The sequence below is a fragment of the Mustela erminea genome, chromosome 14 (assembly GCF_009829155.1).
Source record: "Mustela erminea isolate mMusErm1 chromosome 14, mMusErm1.Pri, whole genome shotgun sequence".
Lineage (NCBI taxonomy): Eukaryota > Metazoa > Chordata > Mammalia > Carnivora > Mustelidae > Mustela > Mustela erminea.
This window is the reverse complement of record NC_045627.1, coordinates 51,546,156-51,559,947: the sequence shown is the minus strand read 5'-3', so window position 1 is coordinate 51,559,947 and position 13,792 is coordinate 51,546,156. Positions and strand designations below refer to the sequence as shown.

The window sequence follows — 13,792 nt, the reverse complement described above, 5'->3', positions numbered from 1 at the left end:
GCCCAGGCTCTTTCCCTGCATCTCTTAGCCTGACTGCCTGATTCCAGCATCAGAGAGTGGGGTGGGCCCCCCACCCTGTGTCACGTACATACACAGGTACCCCAGGCACAGGGCATGATCATTGCGGGGTACCTCCTGTGTAGTAGCTGACTCCCACAGGACAAGAAATGAAATCCCACCCACCAGGAGGGGGCAGAGCTGGACTCTGATCTGTTGATCTGTTGATCCTCCTGTGCCAGCTGGGGGCCAGTTCCCTACAAGAAGCCCGCCTTCCTGTCCCTGACCCTCAACAGCCTAAAACTCAGGCTCCAGGAAGGCTACAGATGGGTCACTGGAACAGGCAGCAAAATGATGTGGATGATGGGGGCCATCTTCCCTGCTCCAGATTTGCATTTCTGTGCCTTAACCAGGGAGTCACGTTTCCAGGCAGTCCCGGCCCTGCCTGTGGGCAGAGCTCTTACCACCGGGTGTGTAAACCATAGCGGCCACCCCACTCCAACAGAGGCCCCAGACGGGCTCCTCGAGGTACCCAGTATTCCTAGCCAGGGCCTGGAGGGCCACGCCCCGAACCCCGCGGCCCCGCCCTCTCTCTCCAGAAGCCCTTTCCCCGCCATCTCATGCCTCCTGTGTTTGTGTTTGTCTCTTCATTTTAGGGATTTATTTCTCTACAAGGGACCCGGGTGACCGAACTTCTTCCTGGCCCTGAGGATGCAGGGAAGCACCTCTTTGAGATCAGCCCAGGTAGGCGCCAGTATCTTTCGGCTCTGTGCGGGGGGGGGGGGGGGGGGGGGGGCTGGTGGTGGTGACCCCAGTGGGGGTCGTCACTGTGCCCCTGGCCCAGAAGGGCAGACCTCCTTCAGGATGTTCCCCTGTAGGAACATCAGCACTGTCTCCAAGGACGACTCAGAAATTTGGGCCGAATCTAGGGACTATTGCAAATTTGGGCGAGTATTAGAAAATCCAGCCAACTAAGTAATTAGCTTTTGGGTGAGAGGAAAATGCGGATTTTTAAGTTCACAAGAAACTTGAGGGAAACCAGTCCATGGGGACTTCTTAGGGCGAAGTTCCAAACAGCATCTGGATCACAGGCGGAGAAGTCCAGGGAAAACCCTCCAGTCCGGGGGCAGAGCGTTCAAGTGAGCTCTTTGGTGCATCTCAAAACAGAGAACAGTGACCTGGTGGGAGGAAGGGAAATATTTTAACCCAAGGAACTGTGTCGTGTTAGCAGTTACAAAACCATCTTTTTTTTTTTTAATTAATTAATTTATTTATTTATTTAAAGATTTTATTTATTTATTTGACAGAGAGAGATGACAAGCAGGCAGAGAGGCAGGCAGAGAGAGAGGAGGAAGCAGGCTCCCTGCTGAGCAGAGAGCCCGATGCGGGACTCGATCCCGGGACCCTGAGATCATAACCTGAGCCGAAGGCAGCAGCTTAACCCACTGAGCCACCCAGGCGCCCCTACAAAACCATCTTTTAAAAATTCCCACTTTTTAAAAATGTGATTGTTGTGGAACTAAATAGATGTGTCTTGAAGATGAGTCAGTCTTCTTCTAGAAGGGCTGCTTCCACAGGTGCTGTTTCTCTACCTAGGCTTCCCCCAGACGCAGAGTCTGAGACAAGACTCTGAGCCGCTTATTCAGAGGAGATTCCCAAAAAAGTAGGGGGAAGGGAGCAGGGAGGGAGGAAAGCCATGTGGGGTGTGCTAGTGAGCCGACTGTTGCTGGGAACGGGGGTTCGATTCCAGCAGGGGTGGTGGAAACTATGGGAGCAGGCTGCAGAGGGTCTGGCCCATGGAGCCAGGAGGCTGGGGGTCACACGCCTGCTTCCACCTTCCCACTGTTAATTCCACCAGCTGCTTCCTGGGAGCTAACTTGGCACCTCTGGCCTGCCTGAGGCACAGCTGAGCTCTCTACAGACAGAGAAGGCTTGAGCCCATCGCAGGGCTGGAGTGAGGAGGCCACCCTCAAGGATGGGAACAGCGAGCCCTGGGGCTCTGGCCAGGGCATGGGTGATGGGCGACTAGTCATTCCATGCCACCAGCGTGCTGTCCACATGTAGACTTCCTTCTGGGAAGTGGTGGCTGTGAGCCGAGTGTGCCAGAGTCTCACAGGGCTCTATGAGCCAACTGGTTTACAGTTTCCAGACAGTCTGAGGGGGTGACCCAACCAGCAGCCTGACCAAGGGAGGGATCGGGCCAGGCTCAGGCCAGCCAGCAACAGCCCCTGGGGTGCTGCAGTGAGTGCAGCCAATCCTGGGGCGGGGACTTGTTCACCTCTGTTCTGTCCACACTGGGAATTACAGAAGACACAGGCAGAACGTGATGTGCAGGGAGCCCTTCCCTGATTTCATGTCCTCTGTGCAAAATATGAGGTCCCAGGGTTTCATTTGGGCTGTCCTACGTGGGTATTCAATCCACTGCAAAACCCTTGGTACTAATACTGCATATTGGAAGGGGGCAACAGAGAGGCCTCAAGTGTGGCGTGGATTAGAGAAGCTTGGTTGACTGTGGAACAGGGGCAAAGGCTTTTGCAAAGAAGATAGGGAAGAAATGGAGAGGACAGTGAAGTGGACAGGGCCCGGCCATCTGCAGGAGGGAGAGCAGACCAGGGAAGGGAGGCTGGGGGGATGGGCCGGGGGCCCTAGGCTTGGCAATCTAGGAGGAGGAGGGCAGGGAAGCTGGAACTGAAAGGTAGAGGTCAGCATACACTCACCATGAATTCAACAAGGCCCTGAGTTAGTGCCCCAAGAACCGGATAGGAGAAACCAGCAGGGTGCAGGCTTTTGATCTGGTTCAGAACTATTTGCAAGGTTTTCTTTGCAAATGGCAAGGGGGGTGTGGAGAAGACCCATTTGTTCATACAAGGTGGCATTCACAGGTCCTGGGGATTACGATGTGGACACCTCTGTGAGACCATTATTCTGCCTAGCTCCATGTTTGAAACATCCTTCTAAGGGAGAGTCCTTTTATGACTATTATATTTTTTAAAATCCTGGGGGTTAGAAAGGATAAGCAGCTTGCCCAAGGATGCACAGCGAAATGGTAGCAGAGGGTCAGGGTGGTATCTAGGGAAAAAGCCACTCACCAGACCAGACCGCTGGTTTGGGACCTAGTGGGTTTCCCAGCAGGGCGAGGGAGGTCTGAGAATGTAGTTATAGGAAGGAAAGTCCCCCCCAGCCCTCTATCCCAAGCCCAGCAGTGCTGTAAGCACCCCATTCATGCCAGCCCCAAGAGAACCCAGCACTACCCTCCTGCCTTGGGACATGTAACCCTCCCGAAGGCTTGGGGGCCAGGTAGGGGTGGGCTGGGAATGAAGGCAGCTGTGAAGCCACTCAGGAAAAGCAGGTCAGTGGTGGGCAGAGAGGGGTCTGGTCAGCCTTTGTGGAACACTGAGCAGGAAAGTCTCAGGCATCTCCTTGGGCACATCACTGTGACTGCAAAAGGCCAGGTGGGGCACATGTATTGCCACACCCAGTTCCCCAGAGGGGAGCATTTAACGACAACCAGGAAATGTGGCAGAACACAAGTAGGATAATGCATGAGATCAGCTACATGAATTTTAAGTTATAGTTCTGTTTTTGTTCTTCAACTGTATTTTAAAAAAATCACAAGTTTCATCAGGATAGGATTAAGAGGAAATAGAAGAGAAAAAAATACTGTGTGCGCCCTCTAGTGGATATACCTGCCAATTACATAACAGATATTACAAGCCCTTCTACCTACCCCACCCCCCCAGAACCCCCACCCTGGCCATCCCATCCCCCACATCACCATTTCAACCAGGCCACACCATGATTGGGACTGGGCTACCACAGAAACTAAGTGGTGGGACTGAAGCTTGAGCCACCTCCAAACCAGAGTCTAAACCAGAGTCCTGAGTCAGGCAGAAGGAACCAGGCCCCAGAAAGGGGCTGGGCTTCAAGGACCTTGGGTCTTCTCACCTGATCGCTTCTGCCCAGACAGTTAGTTGCCTGGTAAGATCTTTTGATTTGGATTAAGACAGATAAAGATATAGATATAGATAGATATAGATGTTTGGTGTTCACCCTAGCTCTGGACACATAGCTCCTAAAACCCTCAGAATTTCCTAAGTAAAGAGAGTGGGAAAGGAGCCTTGTGTTATGTTAATGAGAAGACTTTTGGCGAGTCCCCCAGGTCATCTAAGGATAGACACTGGTTGTCAGGGGAACCAAGCAGGTGTTTAGAAGATAGGAGCTTCCAGGTAGACCTCCGGGTAGGGAGAGAGGCTGAATATTGAGCTCAGTCACCAATGGCCAGTGATTTAATCAGTCATACCTATGTAATAAAGCTTCTATTAAAAAAAAAAAAAGAGAGAGAGAGGGTTTGGAGACCTTCCAGACTGATGAGCACATGGAGATCTGGGGAGGATGGAGCACACAAGAGGGGCAAGGAAGGTCCGCGTGCCTTCCCACATACCTTGCCTTATGCAGCTCTTTCCATCTGGCTGTTCCTGAGTTATATCCTTGTATAATCAACGAGTGATCTAGAAATGAAAATGTTTCCTTGAGTTCTGTAAGCCGCTCTAGTAAATTAGTCAAACCCAACGAAGGGATTGTTGGAATCTCAGGTCTCTGGCCCATTGATCGGAAGCACAATGTGAACTTGCCATTGGCATCTGAAGGCAGAGGGAGGGGAGCCGTCTTGTAGGACTGAACCCTTGGCCTGTGGGATCTGACATTTTCTCCAGGTTAGTGTGAAAATAGAGTAAGTTGTAGGATGCCCAGCTGGTGTCGGGGGATGGCTTGATAATGTGGGGAGAAACCCACACACACTATAATTAGTGGCCAGAATTTTACCTGGCAAGCCCCACTGCCTCCCAGCCCTTTGAAAGCTGTCTGCCCCTTGCAGACGTGATCTTGCTGGGTTCCCTATCCTGGCAAATAGGCATCCACCCCAGGCCAGGTTTAGGCCTCTCTCTATATACACGGGAACGGAGTGAGGAGTGGAGATGCCTGCTTTGGCACAGTGGACAGAAAGAGTTGCTAAATCCACAAGACGCTTGTGTCTAATGGAGCAAATTAGGCAATTGATAAAGCAAGGGCAACTTGTCTCAAATTTTCTTCTTCCAGTATTAACACAGTGCTACCAAAAGGAGGCAGGGCAGCTGCCTACAGGGATTTAGATGGGAGCCCCAAGTCATTCTGGTGAGTACTGCATGACTGCCACGTCTCCTTCCTCACTGGTATGACTTGCAAGAGCCCTGATTGCAGGAAAAACCCGCTCAGGCTAACTCAGGCAAAGGGAGAATTGGCCAGAGGTCATGGGTCCACACAGAATCATCGGGAAGCTGGATCGCTGACTGTGGAAGGGACAGGCAGCAGGGCTACTCAGTGGTCCCGGAGGCAGGAGTGGAGAGTAGATCGGTGCTGTGTGCTAGAAAGGTTGAATCCCAGCAGACTCCTCAGTCCTGGTGTCACTTGTTCAAGCCCGGACTCTTGTGTTTGTGTTTTGGCCATAGGCCTGCACCTGGTGACCTTGGGGTAGTAAGGAAAGGTCTGTCTACTCCAGCGTCTGGATAGACCCGCCCACCAAGACTTCACACAGAGACAGCAAGAAGCCCCTAAAGGGACCCCGGTCCCTTCAGGAAGGGAGGGGAGGAGACTGTCTCCAGCAAACATTATTGCACCAGACACAGTCCATGGTTCTGTTTTCTCAAGGGCCAGGGGTCGCATCATTGGCCTTGGCCTCTCTGTACAACCGCACCAGGCGCCATGACGGGATGCCTTTCCAGGTGCATTTCCTCCCCCGGGGTGCAAGGACCTCAGCAAGGGGGCTGAGGATAAGCCTTTGTGGGACATGAAGGGCTGCTGCCCTGAATCTGAGGGGGCAGAAGAAGGTGCGGTCTTCTTGAGCAGGAAGGCACGGAGGATGTAATAATGGCTACTCTGAAGTCTGGGCCCTGTTCCCATGCCTGAACGCCTGTCTGCTTTGGGCCCACAGACTATCTTTCTCAAGATAAAGTGCTGGAGACTCTGATGGAGCCCGCCCAGCTCAGAGCTCTGGCAGGCCCCTTACTCTCCCACAGAGCTCCCAGACTGCCTCCCCCTATCCCCCAAACACCCTGTGGGCCGTCAGCCCTGGGTGCGGGTGCCTCTGACATCCTGGGTGTTCAGCTCTAACCAGGGTTGCGGGGTTGAAGTTATAGGCAAAGCGAGCACTGGCCCCATGTGGAAATCCAGTGAGACATCCATTGGGTCCTGACATGGCAAGGGTGCAGTCCCCAGAGGCAGGCTGGTATCTGCGTGAGGAAAAGAGAGTCCCAGGGAGAGAGTCAGGAGGCCGAGCCCAGGCACCAGCTCCCTGCACGCCTGCTTGCTGCACTCTCCCAGAGGGGCCTGGTGTCCCCATAGCATCTGGCTCTAACCTGTGTTCCAGGCTGCCCATCTCGCCAGGGGTCCGGACAAGTCACTGAATATCCCTGTGCCTGTGTTTCATCACTTGTGTACGGGGGGTAGGAACAGAACTTAAGGCCTCGGGTTTGGGGAAGATACAGTGAGATCCCTGAGCCCAGCTCCTAGGAGGTACCTGCTAGTTTTACATCCTTCCCTCCCCCCTGCTGTCTCTCCATTTACCATTATTATTCTTTTTAAAGATTTTATTTATTTATATGACAGAGAGAGAGAGAGAGAGATCACAAGTAGGCAGAGAGGCAGGCAGAGAGAGAGAGAAGGAAACAGGCTCCCTGTTGAGCAGAGAGCCTGATGCAGGACTCATCCCAAAACCCTGGGATCATGATCTGAGCCAAAGGCAGAGGCTTTAACCCACGGAGCCACCCAGGTGCCTCGTTTACCATTATTATTAATCATAACAGCACAGTTATTGCTTAGCTAATACCTGCAAATAAACATCCCAGTACAGACTAGTGCTCGGACAGAGGCATCCCCAGGGCTGAGAGCCCAAAGCTAGGAGGGAGGGTGACTTGCCTGGGTCGTTAGGGAAGGCTTTGCTCTTCCAGATGACCTCCCAGGTGCCGCCCAGAAACAATGGGTTCTAGCAGTTTCTATCGGCTGCACGGGGTCTTTGAAGCCACTCCGGGCCCTGATCCTGCAGCTGCCTGTCCTTATCCAGCCGGCAGCGGCAGCTTGGAGCAGTCAGGAGCACTGCCACCCGCTATCTCTGAGGCCTGACCTTGAAACAAAGCCAGCGCACACAGATTACCCCAGAGAAGTAGACTGATACCGCGCTCCTGACCTCCACAGAGCATGGCTCATCTCATTAGCGGCCTCCCGAGCGGGTGCCGAGCTCGGCCTATCTCGGCACCTGGTACCAGCCAGCCTGCGTATCGGCCTGACCTCGCGCGGCCCCGCTGAGTCTGCCTGCCGAGCGCCAGACGATGGGTAATGACTAGGAATCAGACTCGAAGTCCACCCGCTCCTCACCCCCCGGGAGGAGAGAATCAGCTAGTCCCAGAGTGGTAGCTTGGACTTCCCGGCTTTGTGGTCTGGCCCTCCAGAAACAGGTGTGAGAAGCTCCCCTCGGGGTCCCTGGAAATAGATGCCCTTGAAGAGGAATGTGCAGTTCATTCTTTTGGCCAGAATCAGGCTCCAGAACAGCTCTGTTCTATAGAAACCTGATGCAAGCCACATTTGTCGTGAGATGAACCAGCGCGTTGCTCAGTGACACCAGCCACATTCCACCTGTGTCTGGTGAACCGAGGTGCCTGGGGAGCTGCAAAGAAGAGGTGACTCCATGCAATGCTAGTAGAACAGGTGCTCAACGAGCGCCCTTACAATGAAAGCGAAGTGGGGAGGGAGGAAGAGTAACTGGGGGAAAAGCCTGGGCTTTGGAGTTAGACAGACCCAGATCCACATGTCAGCTCTGCCGCTCACGAATTTGGAGGACTTGGACTAATCATTTAAATTCTCGAGTCTTCTTTTCATTATCAGATAATAGAAATAAACTTGGCAGGATAGCTAGGACCATCGAGTGAACTAAGATGTATGGAGCAGCAGAGGACACTCCTCCCACTGTCCGGTCCGCTGCCTGTTCTCTCCCCCTCCCTTCCTTCCTCCCCTTCTTTCTTTTTCTTTCTTTCTCCTTCCTTCCTTCCTTCCTTTCTTTTTCACCTCCTCTTTTATCTGCAACATATAAGCAAGCGTCAAATAAGATTTCAAATTTCTTTCATCTATTGTTTAAAAAACAGGAATCTTAGCTCTCCAGCAGTTCTTCTCAGACGTCCCTGCGTGCCAGATCCCCTGGAGGGCTTGTTAAAACCAGACTGCTGAGCTCATCCCCAGACTTACTGCTTCCAGAATTCTGGGGTGGGGACTGAGAATTTGCATTTACATCCATCTCCCCCAGATGATGCTGGTCCAGGAACCAACCCCGGACAGGTCAAAACAGAGCTCACAAAAGAAAGGAATACACTTTCTGTTGAATACCCTTTCCAATGGTGCCGTATTCCAATTGTTGAAGACCGAGCCCTGCATCTGTATTTTGCACTGGGCCCCACTGATTCTGCAGCCAGTCTGGAGGACAGTGGCAGAGCAAGAGCAGGGGTAAGGTAGCCCAGAGGCTATGATTACAGAGATGAGTCTGGAATCAAGAGGGTGCTATCTGGGCCTGGGGCCAATTCGGCATTGAGCTAGGACTGACCGACTGACGCAAACAGGCTATCTCCAACACGGGTGGGGTCTGGAGCTTACCTGCAGCTCTGAGGTTCCCCACCCCCAAATCCCCTTTTCACAATAACCTTTTTTAATGATAGAGTTCAAAAGCCAGACCCAGCACTTACTGGCTATGTGACCTTTGGCAAGTTGCTGACTTCTCCGTGGCTCAGTTTTCTTATGCACAAAATGTGGATAATTAAAAAGCTTGAGTTAAGAATCAGATGGAGACTGAGGATAAACACACACACACACACACACACACACACACACGTGTCCAGGTGTAACTGATGGAATCTGAACGGGCTGTGTGAATCATACCAAATCATACCAAATCATACCAAATCATACCAAAACCAGTCTGCTGTCTGGTTTGGATATTGTGCTGTAGTTACGTAGATACATAGGTGCATAGGTACGTGGGTTGTTTCCCTGGGGAGGCTGGGGGAGGGTCCTCAGCACCTAGGGGCACACTTACATTTCTTTGCAGCTTCTTGTGAATCTAGAATTATTTCTAAATAAAAAGCATTTTAAAAATGCCTACCTGCTCCACAGTGCTGCGGTAACATTGTGCACCTACAGCTTCCGGTAATACCTGTGTTGAGTGTTCCATGAAGTTCGGCAAGTAATATAACAGGGTGTCCACAAAATCGAGACACAGATGATAAATTTATTTTTAAGACGGATGTGGGTGACCTTTCCAAAGAGTCGATTCAGGGTGCTTTTCTTCAACCACCAGACACCATTCCAGATAAAATGCCTCTGAATTTAAAGCAGTGAGTCTGCTTGTTCATCTCTTAAAACGTATGACAATACAGTACTTTCTTTGGATTTTATAACTTTTTAGACACTCAGTGGTGTTTGTCAATGGACAGTGTTCCTTAGAAGTGTTTCACCTGACAAGGCGCTCAATTATTATTTGAAACTCTGCCCCTCATGCTATTAAGCAGTTCACATTTCCTGACTTTGTAGATACCTGCGTGTGACTCTCCCTCACCTCACCAGTCTGCCCCCCTTCTGTGTGGTTCGCCCCTTGCACGTCTGGTCCCAGACATGTTTTGCTGATGACTGAGTGAAAGGCCACTCATCAAGGAAAACCTGCTCATTCCTCCAAATGTAACTGATCCTGTTCCTGGGGCAGCAGTTAGGTCTTTATGTTAATATTCTTCTGCAGGACACAAACAGAGAGATTCTTTATTTTTTTTTTTTTTGTAAGATTTTATTTATTTGAGAGAGAGAGAGAGAGAGTTGGGTTGGGGAGGGGATGAGCAGAGGGAGAGGGACAAGCAGACTCTGTGCTGAGAACAGAGCCCAGCACAGGGCTCAGTCTCACGACTCTGAGATCATGATCTGAGTTGAAACTAAGAGTCAGATGCTCAACCAGCTGAAGCTCCCAGGAACCCACAACATGAGATTCTTAAGGTGATTTGTTGAGGTTTTTTTTAGACAGGGAAGTGAGAAGGTTACCCTAGCATGTATTGACCTAATATTCCTAACACCCTGGCGAGTGACATTATGCCCATCTTACAGATGTGGAACCTGGCCCAGAGGGGCAACTTGTCCAAGGTCACCCAACTAGTACAAAGTGGAGTCCAGGCTCTACGCTGCTGCAGGGTCTCACCCTTGCGCAGGCAGGTGCTGGGTACCAAGGCTCTGAGACGCGGAGGGGCACAGACAGAAATTCCTCAGCCGGAGATACCGCATCTGATAGTGAAGGGGCAACATGCAGGGGGGAGGCACTCTCAGTGCCAGCTCGGAAAAAAGATGTAGATAAAATTCTTTGCAAGTGATCTCAGCCGGACTAAATCTCCAGATAAATTAAGATGAGGGGAGGAATGTGGCGGGGATTAGTTGGGGTGGGGGTGGGGGTGTGGTTAGAGGGCCCAGGTCACCTCCGAAAAGCCAAGCCCAGGTGCAGAAGCTTCTCCAGTGGGGAGCCTTCGGCTTAGGAACTTTCTTACACCAAAGGCTGATCTTCAGTGTAGGTCACTCCTACACCAGGTGTGGTCCACGGGCCTGCTGCCTCACCATCACCTGGGAGCGACAGCCACAAAGGGAGGGGTGAACCAGGGCCAATGACCCAGGAGCTGACTCTGGCAGGAAGTATTTTGTTTGGCTTATGAACTATTTTTCAAAGCACAAAGTTTTACTTATGGGAAATATTGATTTCTCTAAAGTAAATGTGGGGTTTTTTTTCTCCGTATGAACAGTGTGCAGCAGCTCAAGGACGGGTCCCTCTGAGACAGGGCTTGATGGCTCTCCATTTGGCTAGAATCCCCACCACTCCCTAATGTAACCCACCTTCTTCCTCCGTTCATCGTCTGTGCCTGATCTCTATATAAAGGTTCGAGTCCGAGAACCCTAGTGCTGCTGATCATATGCTCAAATCTGAGACGGCTAGAAAATGACAGTCACACATTGGCATTTCCAGGTACTCCTCATGTGGGGTTGTGGGTAAGGGCGAGGTGTTCACTCACGCTGTCTGAGATTCAGGGCTGTTTCGGACTCTTCCCAGGACTGAGGTCCTGAGGCAGTCACCTAAGCCCTCATGCTTCGAGCTCTCCATTTGTATGATGTCCCCCCTAGAAGCAGAGGTGATGCCCCCAGCCTGGCACGTGGTTAGCCAGAACTAATTCCTAAGACATTAGTCCCTGCAGCTGCCAGAGCAACGTGACACACAGGAATACAGACAAGCATCTATTCCTTGCATTGCTAACATTTCTGCACGAGTGATGTCAATTATTACTCATTAGTGATTATGTTAATTATCGATAGTTTCCATTTAAAGGTGGACCTCTTCCGTAAATGTTTAAAATTCAGTGTGGCTAACTATTTTAGACACTTGAACATGTATACATATCAAAAGCATGAAATAGGGGCACCTGAGTGGCTCAGTGGGTTAAAGCCTCTGCCTTCAGCTCAGGTCATGATTCCAGGGTCCTGGGATCGAGTCCTGCATCGGGCTCTCTGCTCAGCAGGGAGCCTGCTTCCCCCCTCTCTCTGCCTGCTGCTCTGTCTACTTGTGATCTCTCTCTCTGTCAAATAAATAAATAAAATATTTTTAAAAATAAATAAAAATAAAAATAAATTTTAAAAAAGCACGAAATAAAAACACGAGCCTACAAAATAGAAGCATTAAAGATATTACCCTTCTCACAAAAATTCTTAGCAGATTAAATTAATAAAATAGCCTAACATAGCAGACCAAACCCCATAAAATCAACAAAATTATAATAATCATGAACACCTGAAATGAAATCTATTCGATGTTACTCTTGAATTGTGAGCCTATTTTGTGCGCCTTTTTTCCCCCTGCTGTCACAAAGTTTTTCACTCAGTGCTAGTGAGGAGAATGGTCCAAGCTAAATTTGAGGCTAACTCCAAATATTATCCTTTGAATTCTTCCTCTTCAAATAATCCATTTCTCACTTGATACTTTAGAGATTTTATTTTTGTCCCTGTTTTTTGTTGTTCCTAGCAGCGACTACACGTTTTAATTGATTAGTAGCTCTGGTTTTATTTCAAAGAAAGTTTCTGGAACTCCAGTGTTCTCCTGAGTTGGTGAAGATCCCAGTGGGTCGGGCGGAGCCGTCTCCAGGCTGTTGTGTTTGACTGCCACGGGTTGGGAGGTCTTCAACCCAGAACAAGGATTTATGGTTTCTTCCTCCCCTCTGGGTGATGGAGAAATAGAAACCCACTTTCTAAACAAATTTGCTTTTCCTGGATCCAAACTTCTACTGCAGCATATCCCCGTGGGTAAATGATTGCAATTTTTAAAAAAATATATCACAAAATGCCCATAGTTTAGCACTTCTTATTTTATTTTTTTAAAGCTTTTATTTATTTGTTATTTGAGAGAGAGAGAGAGAGAATGAGTGGGGGCAGGACAGAGAAAGAAGCAGACTCCCTGTGGAGCAGCTCCCTGTGGAGCGCTGTGGGACTCGATCCCATGAGCCTGGGATCATAACCGGAGCCAAAGGCAGACACTTAACCAACTGAGCCACCTGGGTGCCTGGTTCAGCACTTTTTAAAAGCACATTATTCTGGGGGCTCCTGGGTGGCCCAGTTAGTTAAGCATCTGACTCTTGATTTCAGCTCAGGTCATGATATCAGGGTTGAGAGACAGAGCCCCACATGGAGCTCTGTGCTCAGCGAAGAGCCTGCTTGGGATTCTCTCTCTCCCTCTGCCCTTCCCCCGCCATGCTCACGTGAGCACATGCACTATCTCTTGAGAGAAAGAAAGAAAGAAAAGAAAAGGAAAGGAAAAGTAATAAATAAAAGCACATTATTATAGAATACCAGAATGTTAAATACTAGGGTTACAATCAGTTAAAAGACTCTAGATTTGGAAGTTCTTCTGAAGGTCAGTAACACTTCTCTGGGTTGCCAGGGCATAGCTCGCCTTGATGCTTTACTGAGCGCAAGGAAACAGAGCAGGGGAGACCAAGGTTCAGAAAGGAGGGAAATCATTTCTGTCTCCCCCTCACCCATGTCTGTCCAAAACCTCAGAATGTGACTTTACTTGGAAATTGGGTTTTTGCCTGTGCAGTCAGTTAAGATGAGGTCCTGAGTAGTAGAGGTGCTAAGTCCAGTGACCAGTACCCTTACACAGAGAGGGCGATCGGACCCCTCAGACACATGAGGCAAAAGGTCCTGGAGGATGGAGGCAGAGGCTGAATTGATGCAGCCACAGACCAAGGAGCGCCATGGATTTCCGAGTGACCCCAGCAGTTAGTCCAGAGCCCTGGAACGGAGGCACTTCTAGAGCCTTCAGAGGGAGCCGAGACCTGCCTCACCCTGATTTCAGCTTCTTGCCCTCAGAGCTCAGAGAGAACACGTTTCTGTAGTGTTAGGCCACCCAGTCGGTGGCCGTTCATCACGGCAGCCCTAGGGCCAATACAGTCGTGGAGTCAGAAGGGAAGCTGCCAGAGCATCTGGCCCTTCTCAGCAGGACCTGCTTTCGCGGACCTTGGCCATCCAAGCCACACTCTTAGGATCCGAAACCAGGAAGACTTGGCTCCTCTTCTCCCTTCCTGCCGCAGTGGGTGGCTCATCTCCCCGCGCCCCTTCTCTGCCCAGCTCTTGCATGCAGGCCGCAAGCTACTCCCAACCACTGTGTCTCCGTCCCCGGGCCCACAGCCCGTGACTTCCACGTGCTGTCTAC

General features: G+C 50.6%; 1 protein-coding gene across 5 annotated transcripts in view; it reads left to right on the top strand.

The window, feature by feature from the left end:
• ARHGAP22 (Rho GTPase activating protein 22) overlaps nt 1-13,792 on the top strand; it is a 166,074-nt gene that overhangs the window by 79,651 nt on the left and 72,631 nt on the right. For all 5 annotated transcript variants that reach the window (XM_032311999.1, XM_032312003.1, XM_032312002.1 and 2 more), the window contains one exon: nt 654-741. In XM_032311999.1, the coding sequence (XP_032167890.1) occupies nt 654-741 (88 nt within the window). The remainder of the gene's footprint in view (nt 1-653; nt 742-13,792) is intronic.